The 23293-nt window shown below is 40.4% G+C and overlaps 1 protein-coding gene across 6 annotated transcripts; it reads right to left on the minus strand.

Moving 5' to 3' along the window:
- Positions 1-3315: 3315 nt before the first annotated feature.
- On the minus strand, positions 3316-21281 carry LOC137781209 (polycomb protein SCMH1-like). Of its 6 annotated transcripts, none has more exons than XM_068569814.1 (18): positions 21142-21281; positions 20392-20547; positions 18622-18688; positions 18398-18462; positions 18245-18322; positions 17918-17991; positions 17534-17768; positions 16952-17040; positions 16407-16653; positions 11179-11423; positions 10108-10302; positions 9372-9498; positions 8904-9104; positions 8413-8583; positions 7326-7436; positions 5433-5564; positions 4190-4323; positions 3316-3987 (listed from the first exon to the last, which is right to left on the minus strand). In XM_068569814.1, the coding sequence occupies exons 4-18, from the start codon at positions 18426-18428 to the stop codon at positions 3868-3870; spliced, it is 2190 nt and encodes a 729-aa protein (XP_068425915.1). In that variant the 5' UTR covers positions 18429-18462; positions 18622-18688; positions 20392-20547; positions 21142-21281; the 3' UTR covers positions 3316-3867. The 6 variants fall into 6 exon arrangements, with proteins under 6 accessions (XP_068425915.1, XP_068425916.1, XP_068425918.1 ...); XM_068569815.1 differs by lacking the exon at positions 21142-21281 and adding an exon at positions 20640-21007; XM_068569817.1 differs by lacking the exon at positions 21142-21281 and having other exon boundaries at positions 17918-17988; positions 20392-20613.
- Positions 21282-23293: the final 2012 nt, after the last annotated feature.

A 23293-nucleotide genomic window follows, 5' to 3' on the forward strand; every position in this document is an offset into this window, starting at 1 on the left:
GGTTTTTATTATGTAATTTAAACTGATTCTGCCATAGAAATAAGCTTAAATTACCTCTCAAACTCCTTTTTATTGTTTTGCAATTTGATGTATCACCTGCCAAGCTGATTACACAGAGACACTAAGATTTAACAGCAAAAAGTATGCACTCTAATACGATCCAAATCTATAGCAAACAATTCCCATCTGATGTCTAAAATGTTATATATATATAAATAGATAGATATTTTTTACTGTACAATACAATGAAGAGGAGCATCTGACACTCAAAGATCCTTTTTTGGAAAGCTTTTTCAGAAGTTCATATTATTGTGTTCACCTCCTGTACTGCCGTTTTTATTGGACTCAGGCTCGTTTTATGTGAGCAGGGAAATTATGTGGGCTTGCCCGGGAGAGTTACAGGTTGGTAGGTTAGAAAAGAGGGGAACAGTGTTAGCACAGGCTATGTTCTGTACACAGTGTCTTTGTGAGCAAGGCTTTAAGCCTGCGTGCTAATCTAGTGACAGTGGCAAGCACACACTTTACAAGAGACCGAGTAACAGGGGTGGGGGTGGAATTAATACAAGACAGCGGTTCTTGTGAGGCTTTGTTATCCCGCTGTTAAAATCTCCTCAAACTGTAATATCAATGTGTAAACACAAACGTATGCATGTCATATTTTCCTGTGTATTTGTTGTTTTTCTGTGAGTGTTTGTGTGAGATTCATGCATTTATTATTATTATCATTATTATTTTTAACTCCCGGATGGATAATACCCACGCAGCCGTGTGACCAACATTTTCCTTGTAGGAAAATCCCGACATCAGCCGTTCCACGCCATCTTCTGTGGGCATGAGTCTGACAAAGTGAGCGCGTTGGGGTGAGGGCTGTCAAGACAACGGTCTAAGCAGATAATATCTCAAAATCAAAGGTCACCGGGGACAAGCAAGCCGGAGGCCTCATCTAGAAAAAGTAATGAAATCAGATTTTTGCAAAGAAACGTATCGAGAGATTGCAACCCGTGTCATGTAAAGCAAACATAACTGAAGGCTTTGGTTCCTATGAGGTGTGATCACATTTTCCTTTTCCATGCCTCATGTTTTGGTACTAAATCCCTCAGATGTTTTGTTCTACCTCTGACCAATAAGAAACAAATGTGTCCCATATGGAATAATGTGACACCGCATTGTTACAAAATACATATATAAAAAAATTAGGAAATATCTGTATATATAAATACATTAGGAAATATCTCCATATACTTATTTACATATATTTATTAAGATTAGCCAGTTGAATATTTAACTAGACAAGCAGGACCAGCACCTCGAAGGCAAGCCACGGCTTCTGCTATCACCTGGAGAGAAAGTGGTGAGCACCTTTTATTTTTTTGTGTGGTCTCTTTCGAACTGTGCCCGCAGAGTGCAAAATGCCAGGCTGGTTCTGCAGAGGATACGGTATGTTCATGCTACCACAAAAAGACCTGAGAGAGTCGTTTTCTCACAGTTGTGACTGATTTCTAAACCTTAAAAACTTCCTTTCATACATACTGAAAGTGTCTCGCTGCTCTATATGGTGTGACTGTTGGGACGGATGAGTGTGGATGCATGACTCAGGAGCACTGCACAGCATTGTTGGTAAATATCAGGAGAATTCCCCGAATAAACCCCACATGTCATAACAATATAGATAATCTATCTTGCTTGTATGTTTTCAGAAAAACCCAGCCAGTCATATTGAATATTCACCTCAAAATATTTGCTGCCCAACTAGCAACTGAAGAATGGCGCCTGATCAAAAGCACACCTTGGTGTTGGGCGTTAAAGTAAGAACTCGCTTCACAACCTTCATAAGCACATTATGCAGCACAAGGAGCTGTTATTTCTATAAATAGCACTGGCTTCATGCACAACAATTTGGCTACTATTACACATCAACAAGCACAGGCATTAGCCACGAGCTCTGAGCTTGTCACATGTGCCCGAGCATAACACACAAACACAGCACAGATTGTGAGTATGTGTCATATGCTCACACACAGAGAAATGCATTCATACTCATCCATGTCAGTTAGAATCAGTGGGTTTGGTCACTGTTTTCAGCCTGACGTGATATGCCTTCCTGTTTTCTCTCAGAGGATGTGGTGAGATTTACTGTCTTGTGCCAAGTTGCTTCAGGAGACAAGTCATTTTTTTTGCCCACGAGCCTCGTAGCCCACTCACGCACTGACGGAAACAATAACGGCAACATTTACCAGAAACGGCATTACCAATAGGTTTGTACAATCATAAATTAGAGGGTCTTTAAATAACAGAAAATACATGAAATAACTGCACAGAAATACAGGAGAAATATTGAGAATGAAGCAACACAATGTAAACCATATGAAGAAATCTCTACGTGATATATCAGAGATTATCATGCTGAGTACCAGATGGAGATATGACCACCCATAGGAGTGAGTGTGAGTGAGTCCCAAGGAGAAACAGCAAGAGGACATTGCTTCAAAAAGGTAGAAAAGACAGTACTGCCCCCTGTTGGTGAATGACTGTAGCTACACAATGTATTGTTCAAAATAAAATTATGAATGACAACATTTACGTTTGTCTCAAAATGTCAGACTTGTCGAACCTATATCCGTATGTGGCATATCAGTTTATATCAAAAGGTCAGTCAATTAAAGGGACACAACTATTATTCTAAATAAAAGTGAACAAAACAATGTATGGTAACAGAATATAATCAGAAATTATGGCTTTAAAAGGTTGACAATGCAGAACAAATGGCACAGAAAATATAAATCAAAACTTGACTCATTATATATTTATTGAACGATGTTAAGCATGATAGGGTTCTCCATGTGGGAACTCTGATAATATAGTATAAAAACTAAAAAAGTACAAATAACAAAGACGAGACACGGCAATGTTAACAACATCCAGAATAAGAAAAAAGAAACAGATTTTCTCATGGCAGTATTTTAGAATAAAGTGTTTTTCTTTTTCTTTCATAAAACTAGGGATGCACCGATCTAACTTTTCCAGTCCCGATACCGATACCAATAGCCAGGGCTTTAGGTATCTGCAGATACCAAGTACCGATCCGATATCAGCATTTAATTCAGAAGCTGCATGCTTCAATGTGTAGAAGTGACCGGGATCATTCTTTTCTTGTAAGGCAACATCGGGCTTACTTTCTAAACTTTGAAAAACAAAATAACAAATAAATACAGAAGACAAAAAAAGTACATAATTGTTATTTATTAAAAATAATGGTATCCAATAATAGATTAATCATATTGTCACAGATACCCGATCCAGCTAATTGAGTCAGTATCGGTGCATCCCTAAATAAAACATGTCTTACCTCCCCATAATTATTAATGTTGTAGTAAACCATGCCTCAAACCGAGACGTTAATCAGAGGCATCCCAAGTATTGGGATGAATGTAGTCTTTTCTTCTCTTGGTTCCTTAAGCATATCCCAGACAAACCGTTGAAAAAGGCAAAAATACGAGTCCATAAAGTACAAAATATGAAATGTACAGAATATAAGCAGGCCAAAAAAAGCCTTTTTACAGGTAAAATAGCCACGTAGGACTCTTCAAGTTATACTGAAATGGAAAACTGATGGACAAGTGGGTGATCCTACGTATCCCATGCTGCCTTAGGCTGGATTGTGCTACACAAAATAAACATTCCTCATTGGATGAGGTCAGGACGAGGGTATGTAATACCAGATATGGTGGTCTGATGGAAATTGCTACATGTGAATGGCCAGTACAAGTCCAATATGTAGTGCGCAATATATTGATCCTGGAATAGGAAGATGGGGTTGGAGTTCAGTCCTTTGGAAGGTTGCTGCTGCTGGTCGGTCCACCGACCTCCTCAAGCCCGCTTGAGCTTGTCGATGTGGAAGGTGAGTTTGAGGGCGGGACCGAGCTTTAAGCCCATGTATTTCATCATCATGTCGCTACGCAGCAACAGAAGTGCTTTGCCGTCGATCTCCTGTCGCCGAGAGGGAGGGAAAATTGTAAGAACTTGTTTTTTTTTTTAGCAAAGTTGTCCACCAAGTTAAGTTGTACAAATGTACAAAACTATAAAAACAATGTCTATTGTGGTCTAAAAAGTGTACAATATATACTATAAATGCTTTTTGTAATGCAAAAACTATTTATTTTAAGCATCTCCTTTTTAAGAGAATACATACATGCTTTCTGAACAGGTCAGCATGTGGTGCCAGCACGGGGTCGATATCTCGGATGTACTGCATGACATCGTCCACTGTCCACAGGTTGGGGTCCTGACCACTCGGCCTTGGGCTCCCCCGGAAACTACCCGAGCCTGAAAGTGCCAAAGCGCAAAAAGAAATCCATCAAGATATAAAGACATTAATCCATTAACTCACCAAATACAATAATACACTTCAGCTCGCAATAACCAAATATCTTTAAGAAAAGTACTATATCTTAATCATGGGCCAATTCAACATAAACCTGTCGAACACACACCCTAAGTTAATCCACCTGTCAAGTTGTTTGAAAGCTTTACATCTATAAATGTTAATAATATAGTAAAGATGGCAGAAAACAGAATGTTCCATCTATTATTCACCTATAAGAAGTGACACAAAAATTCAGATGTATCATGATCAGTCTTAAAAACTATATGGGTTCAATCCTTGAGTCAAAATTATTCTTCTGATTTTAAGGAGTTAGGCTCATCATTCATTTAAATGGGGCCGTTGCTGTGACGCAGCAGAGGTGCCAATGCAGAAGTCTCCAGCAAGAAAGAAAAATGCAGGGTCGTCACCCGGAAAAGTGCGATGTGGACCAATTAAATATGAGCATGCACACATTGCTGGTTGAGCAATTTGCGCGTGAACACTGAGTTTCCGCAGTTTACGACGCGATCTTTGCGAGGATTGTTGCCATGATAAATTCCCAGAGTTGAAAACCTATATCAGAGTATTTTCAGATATTTTTGGTGTCTGACAGGCCTTCAAACTCTTTTTCCCAGCCCCTTGCATTTTATATTCTAGATACAGGGCCTGACAAAAAGTCTTTTTACCACAAAATCATCTAAGCAGCCATCATTGGAAACAGTTTGGAAAAGTGCAAAACATTGTCAGAACATTCTTTGCAGGTGATTGGATGAACAAGCTGTCAATCAAACTGTTGCCAAAGCCACTCAGAAGAGCAAAAAACATATTTTCCATCAAGAAAAGTCTGTTCTTTCTTTGCTCTGCTTAATGAATAAATATATATATATATATATATATATATATATATATATATATATATATATATATATATATATATATATATATATACTCGCATGATTTTGTGATATCGCGAGAATCCATCGTCTGTGCGAGGTAACTATCTCGGAGATTCACTGAAGCACCGGGATGTTGTGAAAACGAAAACAGCGACGATGTTTCCTTTTCCTACCTGTGGAGTTGTTATGATGCAGCAGCTTGGAGGGAGATCTCAGGCCGGGAGTTTGTACCGTAGAGTTTGGAGAGAGAGGGCTCTTCTTTAAGTGCTCTGATGCGGCAACATTGTTCTCTAGAAGGGACTCGCCTGGGGACAAACCACACGAACAACTCACTAATCAGAGAAAATAAACACATCGACTGTCCACCATGACATGTAGAAAGAACTTAAACACAATAAAGCAGTGGCAGGATGAGGACGTATTGTCGTATTTCTACGACAATATCACAGCCAACATAAGTAATCTCAGAATATTATTCTCAACCATAAATAGCTATTTAAAACCCTGTGCTTCCTCGACCCTTTTCCAGAATACTCAGAATACACTGTGCTGCCATTTTAAACCTTTTTAAAATGACCCCCAACTTTAAAACTACACATAACTAACTCAAACTTCTTCTCTCTTAGTAATAACTGCCCCATCGATGGGAATGTTTTAAAAATTAAACAAACACCTTCTTCTGAGGATGGCCGTCTTGAAAATGTACAATCGGGCTGCGGCACTAACCACAGTACAGAGATTGCTCTCAAAGATGTCAATGATCTTAGATTAAATGCTGGTAGTGGAATAAGATCAGAAACTATTGATCACAGTCTTTTACTTTTCTTTAATTGTTCTCTCTGGAACAGTCCTGAGCTACTGGATGTCAAGTCATGAAGTCACATATCGAAAACAGCAATCGTTGACGATGGTCTTCAATGTTGATTTACGGATCCATAATCCGTAAGCAGGGCGTGAATTTAAGTGTTGTATATACATTTTTAAAAAGGCCCACATTTTCCATTTCGGACAGGTAAGTTTGGTTATGGGGCGAGTGAAACATCTTGGCTACTTGTCTGTGGCTGAAGACAAGACTGATTCATCTGCGTTGGTCCAAAACATAAGAACAAATGGTTATTACACAATTGCGTGTATTGGAGAATTTTCCTGAAAGAAAAGTCCCATAATTTGAAAAAAAAACACTGCAATATGCAATAATAAATTAGAAAATTAGAGAAATTGTATTTCCGAAAAGAGGTAAAATTGTATTACATTTGATCTAGTTATTGCATAATGTGTTATTACATGCACAATATGACTTAATCTAATAGTATATTTCGCAGGGATATGCCTGTAACCCTCAGAAAGTGTTATGGTGATTTGAGTGTGTGTTATGGCCTCATGTTAAAGTGGAAGGCCCTTTTTAGGGGGATATTACCCTTTAACACAAATCTCTTCAAATATTCCATTAACTTAATTAAAATCTAAGGAAATTGAAAGATGATTAAATGATTAACCTTTTGCCCCAGAACTTAATATGACTCACTCCTGAGCCAAGAGCTTCTTCTGTTTTACTACCGCTTTAATATGATTATATGTCGGCTTTACTGGACAACTCAGAGCAGTCGATTATTAGAATTAAATGTCCTACATAAAACGTGGTGCAGCATTAGAGTTGGGAGCCAATGATTATATAAACAAATACTATACACACGAGTGGAAAGCTTGTTTAATCAATGAAATAATTTGTTTGACTCACAAATAAAGAACAGAAAAACACAATCCAAAGGCATTTAAATAAAAAGGAAATTTACCAGCAAGCTGCAGCAAATACATCAATCCACCAATGCACCAAGTAGATATGGTTAAATATAAGCACCTATCATATCTCATTGCAAATATAGGAGTACACAACAGCTTATCCTCCAATATATAGGAGAAATTATTTATTACTGTTCTAATTGTGTAATTAAAGCCACTCATTAAAAGTGAGAATACAGTGTGTTTTTTGATGGGTGAGGATGTGGAACTGACATGGTTCTTTGTCCTGATATGACTGGTGCACAACAATACAAAAAGTAACATACCATCACTGGAGTGCCGGGGGATTTTGGACAGTTTCTGAGGAAGTGCACAGTTGAAATCCTGGAGGAACCGCTTGGTGCCCGTTGTTAAGCTGTCTCCAAAACCTCTTCTCTCTGAAAAAAAAATGCACGTATGAAGGAAGGAGCCAGATGTGATAGTTAGAAGTGAGACAGGTAAGTGGACCTGACTGTTTGTTCTTTGGTTACATTCTTATTTTGGTCAAAGAGGCTTAATGACAAAAGAAAGAAAAATATACATATGAAACTATATAGTGAATTTGGTTTGTGTCAGGGAATGCTTCGCTTTGTGTCATGCACCTTTAATCCTTAATGAGTGAATGACTTGAGGAAACTAAAACACATCAGCAAGAATACACACTGTAAACTCTACATATCCACACTAGATGGATTTGATGAATGAATGAAAGGTGATCTGCAACAATCCCAACAAAAAATGATCTTGCATTGAACAGCATATTTCAAGCAACTTCTTTACTCCAACACTTTTTATTAATGGCTGTATAACTGGAAGCCAATAAAGTGTATTTTATGTCAGATTTATTTTCCCAAGAAATCGAAACTCTCGGCATGGCTCAAGTGATAAGCCTTTTGTACGGCAGTGTAAAACCGACTGTGCAGAGACTCAGGGGAGGCACGTAGTGCACATCCCGTGAGTATTTACAAGGTTACTGCCAACATCTCCACATGAGTAAGGCAGATAAGATATTCTCACGCTACAGGGAGTTTGTATCTTCTAAAGAACTTTTTATTTTAAAATAACACACAGTAAAAAGACCACTTCTGGGGCCCAAAAGGTTGGTTTATTGAGACATTAAGAGTACAATATATATTAAATGTATTGTGTAGCACTGTCAACTTTACCAATATGATGACATGCAATCCAACTGCAAGCTGGAAAAATCAACTTTTGGTTTGGAGCATGATATAAAATGCATTAAAACACCCCAGTTATTAGATCGGTCTCTATCGATAAAGGACAAAAGCTCAACATAACTGCTGTAAATCAGATAAACCAAATACTTTCACGATGTAGCAGTGCAGGTGTATTGACAGCGAGAGCAGACCTGACCTGTAGTGTATGTGTGGCTGTCGTAGTGCAGACCTCCTCTGGCTACGGGCTGGCTGCCAAAAAGAGGATCGCAGTGAAGGTTGTGGCAGAGTTTTTCCAGGAAGCGGAGGACGTAGGTGACACTGCTGACTGTTGGCAGGGTCAGGGTGTGCTGCTGCTTGTCAAAGTAGGCTAGGCGAGGAAAACAGGGGCAAAGGAAACAATGAGAAAAATTATACGTGTTGGCTGATGTGAGAGTGAGCTTCATACAAAATGTATTTAGACCTCACATTTAATGTAGCAAGTATAACAGAAATGCATGCTCCATATGGTCTGATAGTTCTTTGACTATATTCTGTCTGTTAATTTGACAAGGATGTGATTGCGCCAAAAAGCAAGGAAACAATACAGCAACATCCTCTTAAAAGGACCGAGGACCTTTAACAAAAGCAGGAGAGCGATAGAGAAAGAGAGTCATATTTCTGTTTCTAGGATGACGGTTTAATCCCCACCTGATATGACTTCGCCTCCTTGCCCAGACTTGAGGCAGGTGAAGATGGTACTCTGGTTGTGGGCAGAGTCCACACAAGCCTGAACACATTGCTGAAGCACCGAGGAGGCCCGGCCAGGCCCAAAGTGGTCTGGGAGCTGCTGGACCCGCCGCTGGTCTAAATGGGGCCCCACCTTGCCGTACTTATTTAGATACACACAAACTAGGGGGCAGAGCAGAGAAGTCAATATCGAAGGCTGCGTGACACATTTAATGAAGAAATTGTGATTGTAATCAAATAAAAGGGGCCATTATGTCTATTTTAAATCTTATTAGCATGTATAAACCACTATTTGTCAGATTCTGTTGCCAACGCGACACAAAAGGCGGTGACAATGTGTCTGACAGCATGACAGATGAACTGAACATCCCAGACCGGCATACCCATCAATAATAATGTGCCGCATGTCCAGGTGTGTGGTCTGTGTACCTGTGGGGGCCTGTAGTGCAGAGTTGGGGATGGTGGCATTGTCCATAGGCACGGTGCTGGTGTCGGGCTCTGGGGTGCTGCTGGTAGGAGACGTGGGGACTGGATTAGGGACCACGCGGGGTTTTCTCTGGATACAAACGCACACATTCAGACATTTCATATCCCTTTTCACATTTCTGGTTTGTTACCATCAGTAGTGCAGATGTGACTCTTAAGTTGCCCTCTTATATTTGTATTCTTAAAAAAAGGTGCCTCCTTTTAAATGCAACATGGTGTAACACCAGTAAACAAAACAATATTAAAAAAAAGAAAATCCACGACTCTGCCAAGCGTTTCCATTAATCTCTTTTCAGTGCATTATCGAAACCTGTAAAGTGGCGCTACCTGCTGCTTAGCCAGCCTACATTTGTTGTGGACAAACAATGTGTTTTTGTAATTGTTGAAACCAGCTCAATCTGTCCTTCTTGAAAAACATCATCAAACAGAATGAGCAGGATGGGGCAAACAAAGATAAATATAACAAGCTGATCATTTTTTAACAGGACGTAACAACTTGTTTAAGTGAAGAAAGTGAGCACTGGAAAACACAGAGAAAGAGATAAATTAAAATTGGTGATGTATTATGTGTTCTAAAAAATACACCCCATAAGCTCCCTCTTTATGCAGGCAAAAGCTATAATGTGATAGTCTGTGGTTCAGTGACACTTGTGTTACTGTGTAAGCACTGGAAGGCTACCTTGCTCCCAGGCTTGGGCCCTCTTTTCTTTGGGATCTTGATTGGCTCTGCCTGAGTCTGGGCCTGCTGCAGAGCTATGCTCTGTGCCCAGTTGGCAGGCAGTCGGCCCCTGGTTCGCCCCGGGCCTGTCGCGGGCCGTCCTGGACCAGCCATGGCATCTTCCAGCCAGCCAGCTCGCTTCGCCCAGCCCAACTGCTGCAAACCAAGAGCAAAGGAGACAAAGAGTCAAGTGGCGTAACTCTTCATGCTGCGACACTCCACAATGGTAACAGAATTCAAGATGTGGCATAAGGTCAAAAATGTTTATGTGCAAGCAAGGCTCATATAAGGGGAGCCAAGAAAAGCCCGTGTGCCACAGAAAAAGCACTCCTTTTGTCAGTTGGTCTTGGTTCACTCAACTCATTGTATAACAAACAGGATTAAGTTATGTACAGTAAAAACAGAAGTACGGTTGGAGTCCAAGACGCAAAAACAATTAAATTGAATTATGTCTTTGGTGTTTAAAGCATTGAATAATTCAATGTAAAAAAAAAATCCTACATTTAATCTGTTTTCCGAAACCCAAGCTGTGAAAGGACTGAATACATAGTGTAGTTTAACCAGAGAACAATGTCTGGTTATGAAAAGTTAAACAAATGCAGAAGTGCCTTAATCGTGCATTCTTTCTCATAGCCAGCAGAGGGCAACTTCTCTGGTTGCAAAAATAAGTCTGATTTTATTGATTTACCCTTTTCCTCACTTGATTGCAATCATCCCTCTATGGTTCAACTTCAACAGGGTTCCCTTAGTAAGTTATGGTCATATTTAAAGTAAAAACTGTATGATTTAGGGTGTGGCTACCTTGTGATTGACAGGTCACCACCATGACATTGTCAGGTCTTGGGATCTTGTATCTATAGATGTATCCCTTTCACAGTGCGTCTCACTTCAAGAAGGTTAACTGTAAGATTTTGGTCACAGATATTGTTAAACCTGGGAAAATACAACCCAAACTATCTGCATGGCTATACATTATTAAAGTACGTGTAATTGTGTGTCCCGGCAGGTATCTCTATACCGCTTCATGCTTACCTTACTGCCAGGCTTGGGCCCTCGCTTCTTGGGGATCTTGATGGGTTCCAGACCTTTGCCCGGATGGATGCTCTGTGGGCCCAACGCTAAGGCCTTCTGATTCCAGAGCCCCGTCACCTTGGTTTTCCTGCGGCCCGGCTTCCGTCCCCTCTGACCTGGAGGTCTGCCCACTGTGGGCGTGGGGTGCATGGCTGGGCTCTCCACACTCCCGTCTGTTAACGCGCCAAGGCTCTTAGGCAGCACTACTGCATGGGCAAAGATGAACAGATACACAACAAAAAGGTTTAATAAAATGCTGTGGCATTACACTGAAAAAGAAGTAGATGAAAATCAAGAATTATATATATATATATATATATATATATATATATATATATATATATATATATATATATATATATATATATATATATATATATTAGCCCTCAGGGCCTTCTAACAAAATTACAAAGTTATTTTTTCTTTATACTTAAAAGTTATAACTGTTTTATAATTTATTGTTTTTCACAAATACTACATGCATTATAATTATTTTTGACTATTTGCCTATTGCTTATTCTCTCATTGCACAGCTGCCTTCATCTGTTCCTCTGCTCCTTCAGGTTCGGTCTGTGACAGTAACTCCAGGGACACTTTCCCCCCCAGTTTAACAAAGTGATAAAACCATTTTTTTTTTCCTACTATCATTGTTGTGGAAATTGTTAATAATTATTGTGAGGAATAACATTGATATGTGATCAGACAGTTCACATATAGTATAACTAAAAGGTGCTCTGTGCAACTTTGTTGTTCAGGAAGTTTGTATCAAACAAGAAGCCCTTCGGATTATTTTCTACCTCAAAGTAGCTCGCGGTTTCAAAAAGGTTGGTGACCCCCGGACTAAATACTAGCAGAGTTTTGGTGAGGGAGGCTGAGTTTGAGCAGCCAAATAAAGATACAATCCCACCAGCAACTCCTGGCTTAAAGGCTAAAGTATGGAGGTATTTAGCTTTTCCTCCCGCCCAACTCGGAAATGCCGAATAAGAATCACAAAGTAGATTCACATTTTATTTTCCAAGGATTTGCCATCGGACCCAGTCATTGAGAATCAGAGCTTGCGCTATGTTGCACACTTTGAACCGAGATACAACGTTCGTCTCAACATCTTCTACAACAAAAGCAAAGGTCATAGGGTCACTGAGGAGCAAGTAGAATGGCAGTATGTGGCCATAATATGTATTTCCTTGTTTCTTTCTTGTTTCTTTGCAATACTTGAAAATGAAATTCTACAGTTCACACATATGTCATATTTAATTAATAAAAGATAAGTAAATTCCTGTTTTGATATTTTTATTATGACTTATTATAAATGTGCAGTGTTTCAAAGTAGCAGAAAAATAATCACGTATATAAAAATGTTGATGCATCCAGATGAGTCGATAATCGTTTCATCAGTGTCGCCCTCGAGCAGCGGTTCTCAACCTTTTTTCAGTGATGTAGACCCTGTATGAGATTTGTTCAGCCCTAACCAGCTCAAAATCTTTTTGGGTTGAAAAACAGATGTAATACACAGTGCTGTGGCATCAGTGTCTGATTTAAAATAGAAAATATATATAATTCAGTTTATGAACATACACATATATTTTATTGAATATTTAATAAATACTTCAAAGATTTTTTAATGCATGCTAATTTTAAAACGATTTTTTATTTATTTCATGTACAACCTGGAGTGCCTCCACATACCCTAATTTAAGAACTACTGGCCTAGAGATTCCCACCCCTAAAGCTTTGCAAAACGTTGAACATTTGAGATTGTGGAAATGAAGTGGAAATGTTCAATGCAGAACTAAATCTAGGAGGTCAAACATGCTAAGCAGCAAAACATTTTGGAACTTCCTTCCTCAGTCATAGACGAGACCTCTCAGACTGTGAGGGTGCTTCACATTTAGAGGGAAGAAAAGAGTGCGAGAGGTTACATCAAGAGGTGCATGCACCAGTTTGCTTGAGGAGACAGCTCATTTTGTGAATTTCAACGTGCCGGTAAACTCAAAGGCTTTAGTCTGCATTTCTGCATTTAAATAAGGTCACAGAACTCAGACTCTCACTCTGCAAATATGATTTCTCTTTGTGGTATTCAGATGAAGGGAGAGGAAAATAACATATGCATCTATTAATCATGATATACTACTTTCTGTAAGACCTCAATACCCTGCTTAATAGTAATCATGGTATTTTCTCTCACAATATTACTGATGGTCCCTCCACATAACAAAAAAACATATTCCCCATTAAGTTCTAATGGTGTCTACTCATGCATTACAAATAAGGTTTTATTGCTCAGCTTTTGAGAAATGTGTCAACACAAATGAGGAGAATGGAATTTAGTTTGTGTTACTCACCATCTGCGTGGCCACATAACACCACAATGAGCAAGAACTTATTTATGGTGGCGAACAATTTATCAGTCCAGTATTGGACTGAGAAGTCAGACAAACAGGCACAACCAGCATTAACTGTGATCCATATCCACCAATGAAAGATGAAGCACAGAGAAAAAGAAAGAACTGAAAGATATCAGGTAAGAGGAGAAAGGGGAAAAAACTGCCGTTTTGAAAAAGAGAACACAAGTAATCAGAGATGATTTTCTTTTGGTCTACCTTGAACTCCCTGCTGGCTAGAATAAAAAGAAGAAATGTGTGAACTCCTTAAAAGCCAGAGGAACAAACCCTAATAAAGAAATAAGCTGCTGACAGCTGTGACACGGTCTTAAATTGTATCTCCCAAACTCTCACCCATGAATGCACACACTTCCTTTCTTGACGGAAACATTTCAGATGACATTTCACATGAACCACAGAGGGAACATGCACATGGAAAAATCACTTAGAGCAGGGCTTATATTAAATACATTAAAAAAATAACCAAATAAGCCATGCACTTTATGTAAGCCAACTCTGCTGGCAAAAGCTCAAGAATGTGCGCATGAAAAAACAACCACACAGAAGAAAGAACCACAGTATATCCACGATATCTGACTTCACATGCACCTGCAAGTCCCCACCCACACACACACGCACACACACACACACATTTGCATGTGCACACACACGGCACAAACTAAAATGCACTGGTATTCATCCCGGATCAACCATGGACAGATTTACGGGAGGAGCAGCAACATTCATTAACACAGGTCTTGGCCCATGGGGCCGTGTTTATTAAACATCCTTTCACACGGGAACACCAATCAATGGAAAGCTCAGTCTGCAGGCTACTGCCACTTTCCATAGGGGAGCCAACGTGGAGTGAAGAAAAGAACAAGACACCTTGATTGATCCTTAACAGATTGGACAAGACCTAGACACTATGTTTTAAAAGGTTAAAGAGCTTGAGGTTATATGTTCGCTGATCAATGGCAGTGGTTGTAAATACAGCCAAATAAACCGCTTAATGAGCGTTCCCTTTTTTCCCTCCCTTTCCCTCGAGTGTACCGAGTTCATCGAGTTCACAAAGCCACCACTGCCAGCTTCACAGTACAAGATAACTTCTCAAAAGCTTTTAATCAATGACCATTTAGCATTTTGTTCATCTTTACTCACCTCTCGTGCCCAAAACCAAAGTCAAAAGTGTGTGGTTGTCTGCACAGCTGTCCTCAGATTCACCCTCTCTCCTCCTGCCCTGTCCTCCTCTCTTCCTCTGCAGTTGCTCCTCCTTTCTTTCTTTTTCCTCCCACCATCTGCTGGCAATGTAAACAATCCACCTCAAGCAGTTTATGTCTGTCTTATCTCTTAGTTTCTATCCCTTCTCTTGACTCAAGTCTCTCCGAGTTGTCTAGTCCGACTCCTGTTAGCCGGGGTGCCAACAAGAGGCCTGTGGAGGGGCATCCAGGCTTGTTTCAACAACGTCAAGGCCCAACTCTGCCAACTGGGAGAGTGCCAGGCCTTCATAAAACACTAGCAGGCTACAAAGGCATGTACTGCCTCCCCATATCCCGCCTTCTTATATCCCGCCTTCCTTTTCCACTCCTTCTAACGGATTCTCACAGAGGAGTGCAGCTGACCTTATAGCTGATAACCTTTGTAATCACGTCTTCCTTTTATGTTTCCTGTATAACAAATAGCTTCCTTTGATTTTCCATGTTGAGAAAGCAAACATGGCTACAACTTCTGAAATGCTCCAGCTTGAAGAGAAACTGCCTGATGACAAGAAAACTCCTCGTTTGCCGAATGGAAAAACAAAGCAATGAATCGTGTAGCTTTGGTCACCGTCGGATTATGTTGCAAACACAGGCAAAACCATTCCCACTTATACAATTGACAAACTGAACTGGATCTTACTGGATGTTGGAAGCCTAGTTTGCAAACACAGCTGAAAAGTTATCTGGAGAGACATCACATCACCATCTGGCATGAAAAGTAGCAAACTCATGTTGATGACTTGATCAACTAATGAAGCCTTCAGGCATATGATGTAATAATTACATCACACTGTAGACTGTGTTGCACCAACCAAACCCACACATACAGTTAAAAGTAATAGTAAAACTGCAGTAGATAATATTGATGAAATATCTTTTTCTCTTTTGATGCTCGTCCCAAAAAAAGCACCATAAAAGTGCTAGTTACGCACTGGAACTGCTGTGCAGTGGGTGGACTAAATAAAAGGACACAAGGATAACAGGATACGAGTTACAGTTTGTTGAAAATTAGTCATGGCTGTTTTAATTGACCTCTAATTATTGCAATTTGGGTACAATATACTAAATATAACCATGTCTAACAAAGTAATATAATGTGTATAATCGGTGTCCACTCCCTATACTGTGATAATCCTCATTTGTAAGACCTGTTCACTGACATTAATTAGGGATTTATTGAACTGTTAAAGTAAGAATTATGGTCACTAAGTAAGTCTTGAATGATAGTCTTTTCTCAAATTAAATGCATTTTCTTTGTTTTCTCTATTGTATACCATACCAAACCGTATCCCAGAAACCAAATAAGTGAAAATGCCCGAGTGGGTGGACCATGAGTGTAGAGTCTTTAAAGGGTCAGTTTATCTGAACTAGTCACCTACTGAAGTTATTATCTGGCCATGTGGACAGATTTGATTCTCCGTGTTGAGATTTTGGAACAATGTCTCTGGAGTGTCTGCCTTCTCAACAACACGGTGGAGTTGAGTATCTTTTTGCAGGAAAAAAAACGACATCCTTTTTTTCATCAAAACTCCCGCCTCACCGCCCATACCTTTGGTGCCGGGCGGCTGAAGGTTGTCTCCAGTGAGGTTGCACCAGCCAACAGGGAAGATGTCACGTGAGTCATAGCGGCAGTAGTAGTCAAAGGCTCCCCGCCAACCATCAAAGGTGACCAGCACCTCGACACCACGCAGTGCACCCACTGTAGCCGGGCAGATGAAGTGGGGATTTTTACGGTCCACCGCCTCCAGCTTCATGCCCAACTGGAAGGAGTTCTGCTCCGGGGCGGGAGGCTCCTGCTGGGGAACATGGAGAGAAAGAATGGGGGTCAGGTATGAAGTTGGCATGTGTATCCATGTATTCATTTGTATCAGGTAGGTACATTAAAATCAACAAAATACTGGTGAGCTTTTGCCTTTTTTGTTTTTCTTATTCTACCAGACATTATGGCAGTCCGTTCTCGTTTGTGAATCCCAGTGAACGCTGGTATAAATAAGTAACTATGACTTGTAAAGAAAACTGCTTGTTTCCTCCCTGATATGAAACAGCAACTAGCTTTTTCAGAGTGTGTTGAGCTTGTGAGCCTTGTACAGGTACCTTGTGAAAGATGCGAGATGGAGCCATCTCAGCTCCATTTAGTGTTTTCAGAAGGAACATGGGCCAAGAGGACGCATTGAGACGGAAACCTGAAGAAGACAATTGTTGTCATAACTACAACAGCTTTAGAGCCAAGGCTTGCATGGTGAACAAGGTGACAAGTCATGAGAAAACTACAAAAAAAAAAAAGAAAAGAAAAAAAAAAGTACAATCTGAACACGTCACCTTGGCCCTGAGAAGTTCTGATGCGTTTGAACTATATTTAGACATTTTGTAGACCTAACGATTAATCAAGAAAACAATTAGCAGATGAAGAAATAAAGAAAAGAAAGTCGCAAACCTAAAAATAAGCAGTCTTAGCAGTGTAAATGGATGGACTAGCAGATGCACTCGTGTCTCTTCCCATGGGTATTCAATACAGAGACATCCGGTGGTAGGAGACTTTCTATGCTGTGTCAGGGAGTCATTTATAGGCATTAGCATGACACGCTGACATTTGTGCTGTTAGTCACTGAACTCTTGTGGACCAGAATGAAAACCCTTCAAAATATGAAAAGACAAAAAGATAACATCTATCCTCACCAAGTGGTGGCTGCAACATGCCGCCGTTCTTTTCACAGTTGCCTATCGGCTGGATCTCTGAGGAGTCCACGAGGCGCCAGAAGTCGTTCTTGTTGTCCGACCCGTCCAAGCGCAGCCGCAGCCGTGAGCCCGTCAGGCCCACCACTGTGGCGATGCAGGTGGACGTGGTGTTTCGTGGGTCCAAGGCTTCCAGTTTCATTCCTGCCTTGAACTCGTTGAGCGGAGGCGTGAGGCTCTAGATGGTGAAGACAGATGAGGGTTTGAGTTGGGAGAGCGGCAACATGATAGCGGGCAGTGGAATCATGCATAATCAAATATTTGCAGGAGAGATTTCTTCTATCTTTGATAAAGACAGAGAAGAGGAGACCTTTCAGTCTTGCTCACCTGTCTGAAGAGAGCAGAGGGTGCAGCAACGGCACCCGTCTCTTTCAAGTATTTCTCCCAACTGAAAAGCCCTGCTAAAGAGCAAGGGGAGCAACAGGAAATATACATCACGTAACAGTTGTAGAACATTTCATAAATGCTTAGGTTTTTATACATTTCGAGTTGAATTTGCCATTTTGAGAGCCAACAATGCTTAAAATCTATTACCAACACTTTAGCAAATATTATCTTGGTGATTGTCACATGGAAGAGATAAATTCTTGGGTACTTTTTCCTTTTAGAATCGCTCCAGACTGACTTCATATATCACTGCTGTGGGTTATTTACCTTGGTACTGTGAGAGCACCCGAGAGGGCCGTCCACTCCGGGCTTGCTTGATCCTTCTGGCATCTTTCCACTCTATAGCTTGAGGAGCCAAGAAAGAGAGAATAAGCTCTCAACTAGGGGGTAATTTTCACATCAGTCAGTATCCTGCAATACCTGCCACACTCTCTCCTCCATGGGCTGGCATTACAGGACTATTAAAAGAGAATATATGGATCTGCCTGTACAGTAAAAACAAAAGGGATTGGTTGGAATAAAGTCAAACTAAAATGTGCCATACTTCTCGCTTGACCTAGAAGCTACTATGAATGCTTGTTTGTTAAAAGTATTATGGGAAAAAATACTGCTTTTATATTGCAAGTGGCATAGTGCAATTTCACCTTTCTGTGGCACAGGTTTCCTCATGCTCTAATGCTGACCACGCTCGACACACAAGTGGCCTCCACTCTAAAGACAAGAGAAAAAACACACAAAAAGAGCTTTGTTACAGCTGTGTGAAGGAGATGCACTTGATCAATTTGTTGTTGCTGTTACAATTGAAAACAAACCTTTGTGTGGTAATATGTCAGACTGAATTTTGGTAAAATGTGTTAAATATTTTGCATGCATATTCCATATTATCTAGAATGTTTGATTAAAATGTGCATAAGTTCAGATTATTCCTCTGTTGTTGCTCAAAACAAAACAGGACATAAGAGAGTATAGTCGGCCACTGTCTGTGCGTACGACGTGAACCATCGTGCGACAAATCTCTGTAAATTAGACTGGCTCATCTCACCGGTCATAGAGAAACAAGCTTAGAATCGGATCAATCGGTGCATCCACTCAGGTTAGACTTAATATAGTTTGTACAAAGAACGGAAACATATGATATACTGCCAGACGGTGTGTTTTTTTTCCGACAATACGCCTACTTATGTTTGGGTTTTTTAACAAAAGCTAAAAGGGTTATTTTGAAATAATGGAATTATAGCTCCTCGCCTTGTTGCTCAATTATATGGTTTCTTTCCATATCAGTAAAGGATTGAGTACTATGAATCCGAGTTACACTGTACATTTCCTAAGATTTTTGGATCCCTTTATTAATTGTATTAGAACGCAAATCAACTCACTTAAAAAATATATACTATTTAAACATTCACAGACTGTGATAATGCACTGGAGATGCAACGTGTGTCTTTTGCTAGTGTTTTTATTAAAAAAATTCTCTTTAATTTTAAAACAACATTTTTAAAGATGGGGCGTCAACTTTATGTTTAGGGATTACCAAAACTCACTAATGGAGAGTGTGAGAGTTAACACAAATAACTGATGACAACAATAACGCCTCAAGAGAACTCAGACCCCGAGCTGGGCTCGATACGTTAACTGAACTGCATTTGAAAGGGAAACCAGAGAGCTGCCCTTGTTATCTTTGAAGCGGGCCTTCTCTCCAGGCAGGGGTTCATCACAGGAGGCAACCACAGGCAAGTTCAACAAAGAGACCCAGGATCACGCCCACAATGTACGACATCTAGCTTTAATTTTCTTTTCCACACTTTAAGGAGTCACTTCGAGGCCCTTGCTATGGTAACTGTTTGCAGGCTGCAATTGATAAAATCAGAGAGGACAAAATATTAGGAAAATCTCAGTATAGTGCAAAACAATTAAGTGGTAACAAGCAGCTTCCAAATTACTATAAAACTGAATGCAGTCTCAAAATGTAGTCATTCCCACAACGTCATAAACACTCCCATGCAATGAACTTGTGAGAATGTTTCCACAATGCTCTGCCATTAATCAGTGGATAAGGGTTTAGGCTTGGGGACTCATCCTGTGACCCAAACCCTGGACTTAGCAGCATTACCAACCAGACACAATATAAAAGGTCAACAGTCAGATGGATCAAAACAATGGGTTGTTTCTCCAGTCCAACATGACATGTATGACATACAGTAGACATACAAATAATCAGCAATCTAGATTGCCTGTAGAGTTTATGAAAATATGTTTTTAAAAAACAAGTTATGACACACAGTACCGTTACACAGAGCAAAGACACTTGTTAACCATGTGCCAAATGACCTTAACTTTTAGCTTACAAAGAAACACAAGTAAAAAAACAAAGTCAAAGGATAATGTCTGGTACGTTTCTATGAACAGCACCCTACCTTACAACTTCATAACCGCTTAGCAGCGTTTCTCCTCCCCGGATGATTTGCTCTTCAATGGAAGTGCGCCTTTTTTCCTCCGCCAAGGGGGGGGTGGCGTCCAAATTAAAGCGGCCCGGTCTGAGCTTTCTTTTTTCTTCTTCTTCCCCCCCCCGCCTGGGAAAGAAAGTGACAGGAGGACTGGCATTAGAGAGGGATCAGCATGCACCCCGTCCTCCTCCTGTTGCTAACACAGCTAGTGTGTTTACATTTCAAAGCACACGAGCTACCGCCTCGCGCTGCCGTCCGCGCGGGACGTCCTTTTTCTTTCCATTTACAGACAGAAATATCGCGTCTCGCGCTGCAAAAAAAACGTGTTGATCTCCGTCTAAAAACACAAAGCCGACACACGGCACCCTCGTCGCCCTCCCTCTTCATCACACTGCCATGCTGGGGTCAGACACCCAATAGCGATGTTATTCACGAACTAACACCGTATTAACAGCAGCCTCTAGAAAGTATAACAGACACACGCGTGCAGCAAGAGCAAGAGCCCACATCCAGCATGCTATGCTACGCTCGGCTACACACACACACAGACATGCCCACTAGATGCTAGTTTAGCTCGGCGGCTCGCTAGCTCGCAGACTTGGGTTGTAAATATTAGCATTAGCAGAGAGGGAGCCCGCCAGCACCCAGGGGAGCAGCGGGCACGAACCTGGGCCCGACGCCGCAGCGCAGGCGAAAACGCGGACGTCGCTCGGTGTTTACCTTGCTGTGTAACGTGTGTTTGTTTCTGGTGTGGATTTTAGCGCTTGTCCGCCATTTTTTTTTCTCTCTACACGATGAGGAGGGGGTGTTTTGCCAACATTTTTTTTTTGTTGGGCAGTCAGTCAGTCAGGCGGGCGGGCTGGAGGAGAGAGGAGAGAGGATGGAGAAAGGGCAAAACTACGACCCGTGGCGGCCGAAACATTTCAAGCACGGTATAAAAAATACAAAGAAAGAACACTGACATTTAACATATATTTATGTCCAGTTTAAGCCCCGATATAAAACATATTGAATACATCACTAGTTTCATCTGTTATTTCTTTCACTGCAAAACCAAAACTTGAAATGCATTTACACATTATGTTCACTATACACGACAATGTGTGCAGTTGCATTTAACTACTTGGTATGAATTCATAAGCAGCCTTTGTCAACGTGTAGTGTCCAAAACTAAAGTTGAATCAACACCTTTGCAAAACTGAACATTATAACATCTAATAAGGTTGGATTTTTTTTTTTACAGGACAGTTGTGTTTCTGGTATAGTTTTAGTCGGTTGTCGTGCAGAATGAACTGGCAACGTATCACAGCATACGTTTTGCTTATGGATTAAATGTATGTATTAAATACCATTGCATGAATTGTACTGCATATTACAGTGAATATACTATTCCCACCAAACTATGTCTAGGACTTCAACAAGCACAGCTTGTAAGAATGCAGAAGAAATTGAGTCGTTCAGCTCGCATGTAGCTATTTAATTTCAAAATAGCTCTCATGAATAAAAAACTGTAATTTTATGACACAATGTTGATAAATATTATCAATTATTTATCACAAGAATATTAAAATGAGACAAATAAGAGAAAAAATGTTGTCAACATTATTATTGCAGTATTACTGCTGTACAGAGTGCTGCTCTCGTTGCAACAGTAATCTAGTTGTGGGTGTTTGACTAAGAATGTGGGGTATTTGCCTTGAGCATAACATTAATACAATTTGATTATCAGTGCACATAAAGCTTAACTTATTAACCACTATTTGTTCCAGTTAAGACTATTATAACATTCAGAACAGAATCATGGTAGAGCCAAAATGTTCAACAAATAGAGAAATGTAATATCTAAAATATAATCTAATCCTCACTCCCAGAGTGAAATCATAGCAAAATATCACTGAAATACAGTTTGCTTGCCTGCAGTTGTGTAATAAACCTGGCACAGTATACCTGAAAAGATATTCCTGATGAATTGTGTAGGTGTGAAAATTAGAAATGTGGCCATTTGGTAATGCCATGCCAATTACATCTGAGTAGCAACTGTAACTGTGATTTGGAGAAACACCCAGCAGTTCAATTGTGTGTAATGGTCACCTGGCAGCACTGCTAATGCCCATTTCAGCCTACGCTGGGCAGGCCATGGCCCAGTGGCCCCCTGCACCCCAGGCAATTATGTTTGGTTTCACACGGTGAAAAGGGTTAATTGGCAGTGCCCACGCGCCTGATTGGACCTGTTTCACGCCTGTCAGCCTTCATCGCATCAAAGGAAGCCCCAGTCCACCAGGCACCGTTATTAAAACACACACAAACACATGTACACACACACACACACCCACACGCACGCACACATGCGCGCACACACACACACACAGACACACACAGCTCATGGACACACAGTATACAGACTCTCTACTTAAATCTAATGTTGTAATGATTGTACAAATGGGGAGGAATAACCGCACAATGCACAAAACCGGCATGCACAATACACAGGAACAAAAATCCCAGACAAACAAAGAAACGCAAGCCACTATACTGTACAGGAACACACTCGTACAGAAATATTTGATACCCTTCGTCCTCATGCAGAGATAAAAAGTGGTTCACACTTTGATGCACGCAGGCATTATGCAAATATCTTCTGGTTGGTCCTAAGTAATATCACTAGGGGTCAGTGTTGTTTTATACAAAACAGGGCCAGATCATTCTGCCACTTTCCTCTGTCTATTCATTTCATTGTGAGCACAGTAACACTTTTTCTCTGACTCGCAGACTTTTGTTCTACGATTAAGGATTTAATTTATTTTCAAGTATGTTTTTCTTTTATTGCGTAGAATTATTTGGTTTCGTTTATTTTCATTCAGTTCTGTGTTAG

The sequence above is a fragment of the Clinocottus analis genome, unplaced genomic scaffold (assembly GCF_023055335.1).
Source record: "Clinocottus analis isolate CAN_PGR_092001 unplaced genomic scaffold, fCliAna1.0.p SCAF_9, whole genome shotgun sequence".
NCBI lineage: Eukaryota > Metazoa > Chordata > Actinopteri > Perciformes > Cottidae > Clinocottus > Clinocottus analis.

Excerpts from the sequence above, each read along its gene's own strand:
- LOC137781209 (XM_068569814.1), bottom strand. The coding sequence starts at position 18,428 with ATGCCAGCCCATGGAGGAGAGAGTGTGGCAG. Across the intron at positions 17,041-17,533 it reads CATGTTGCAGCCACCACTTG|GTTTCCGTCTCAATGCGTCC; the intron begins GTGAGGATAGAT and ends TGTCTTCTTCAG. Across the intron at positions 9,105-9,371 it reads TGCACTACAGGCCCCCACAG|TTTGTGTGTATCTAAATAAG; the intron begins GTACACAGACCA and ends TCTGCCCCCTAG.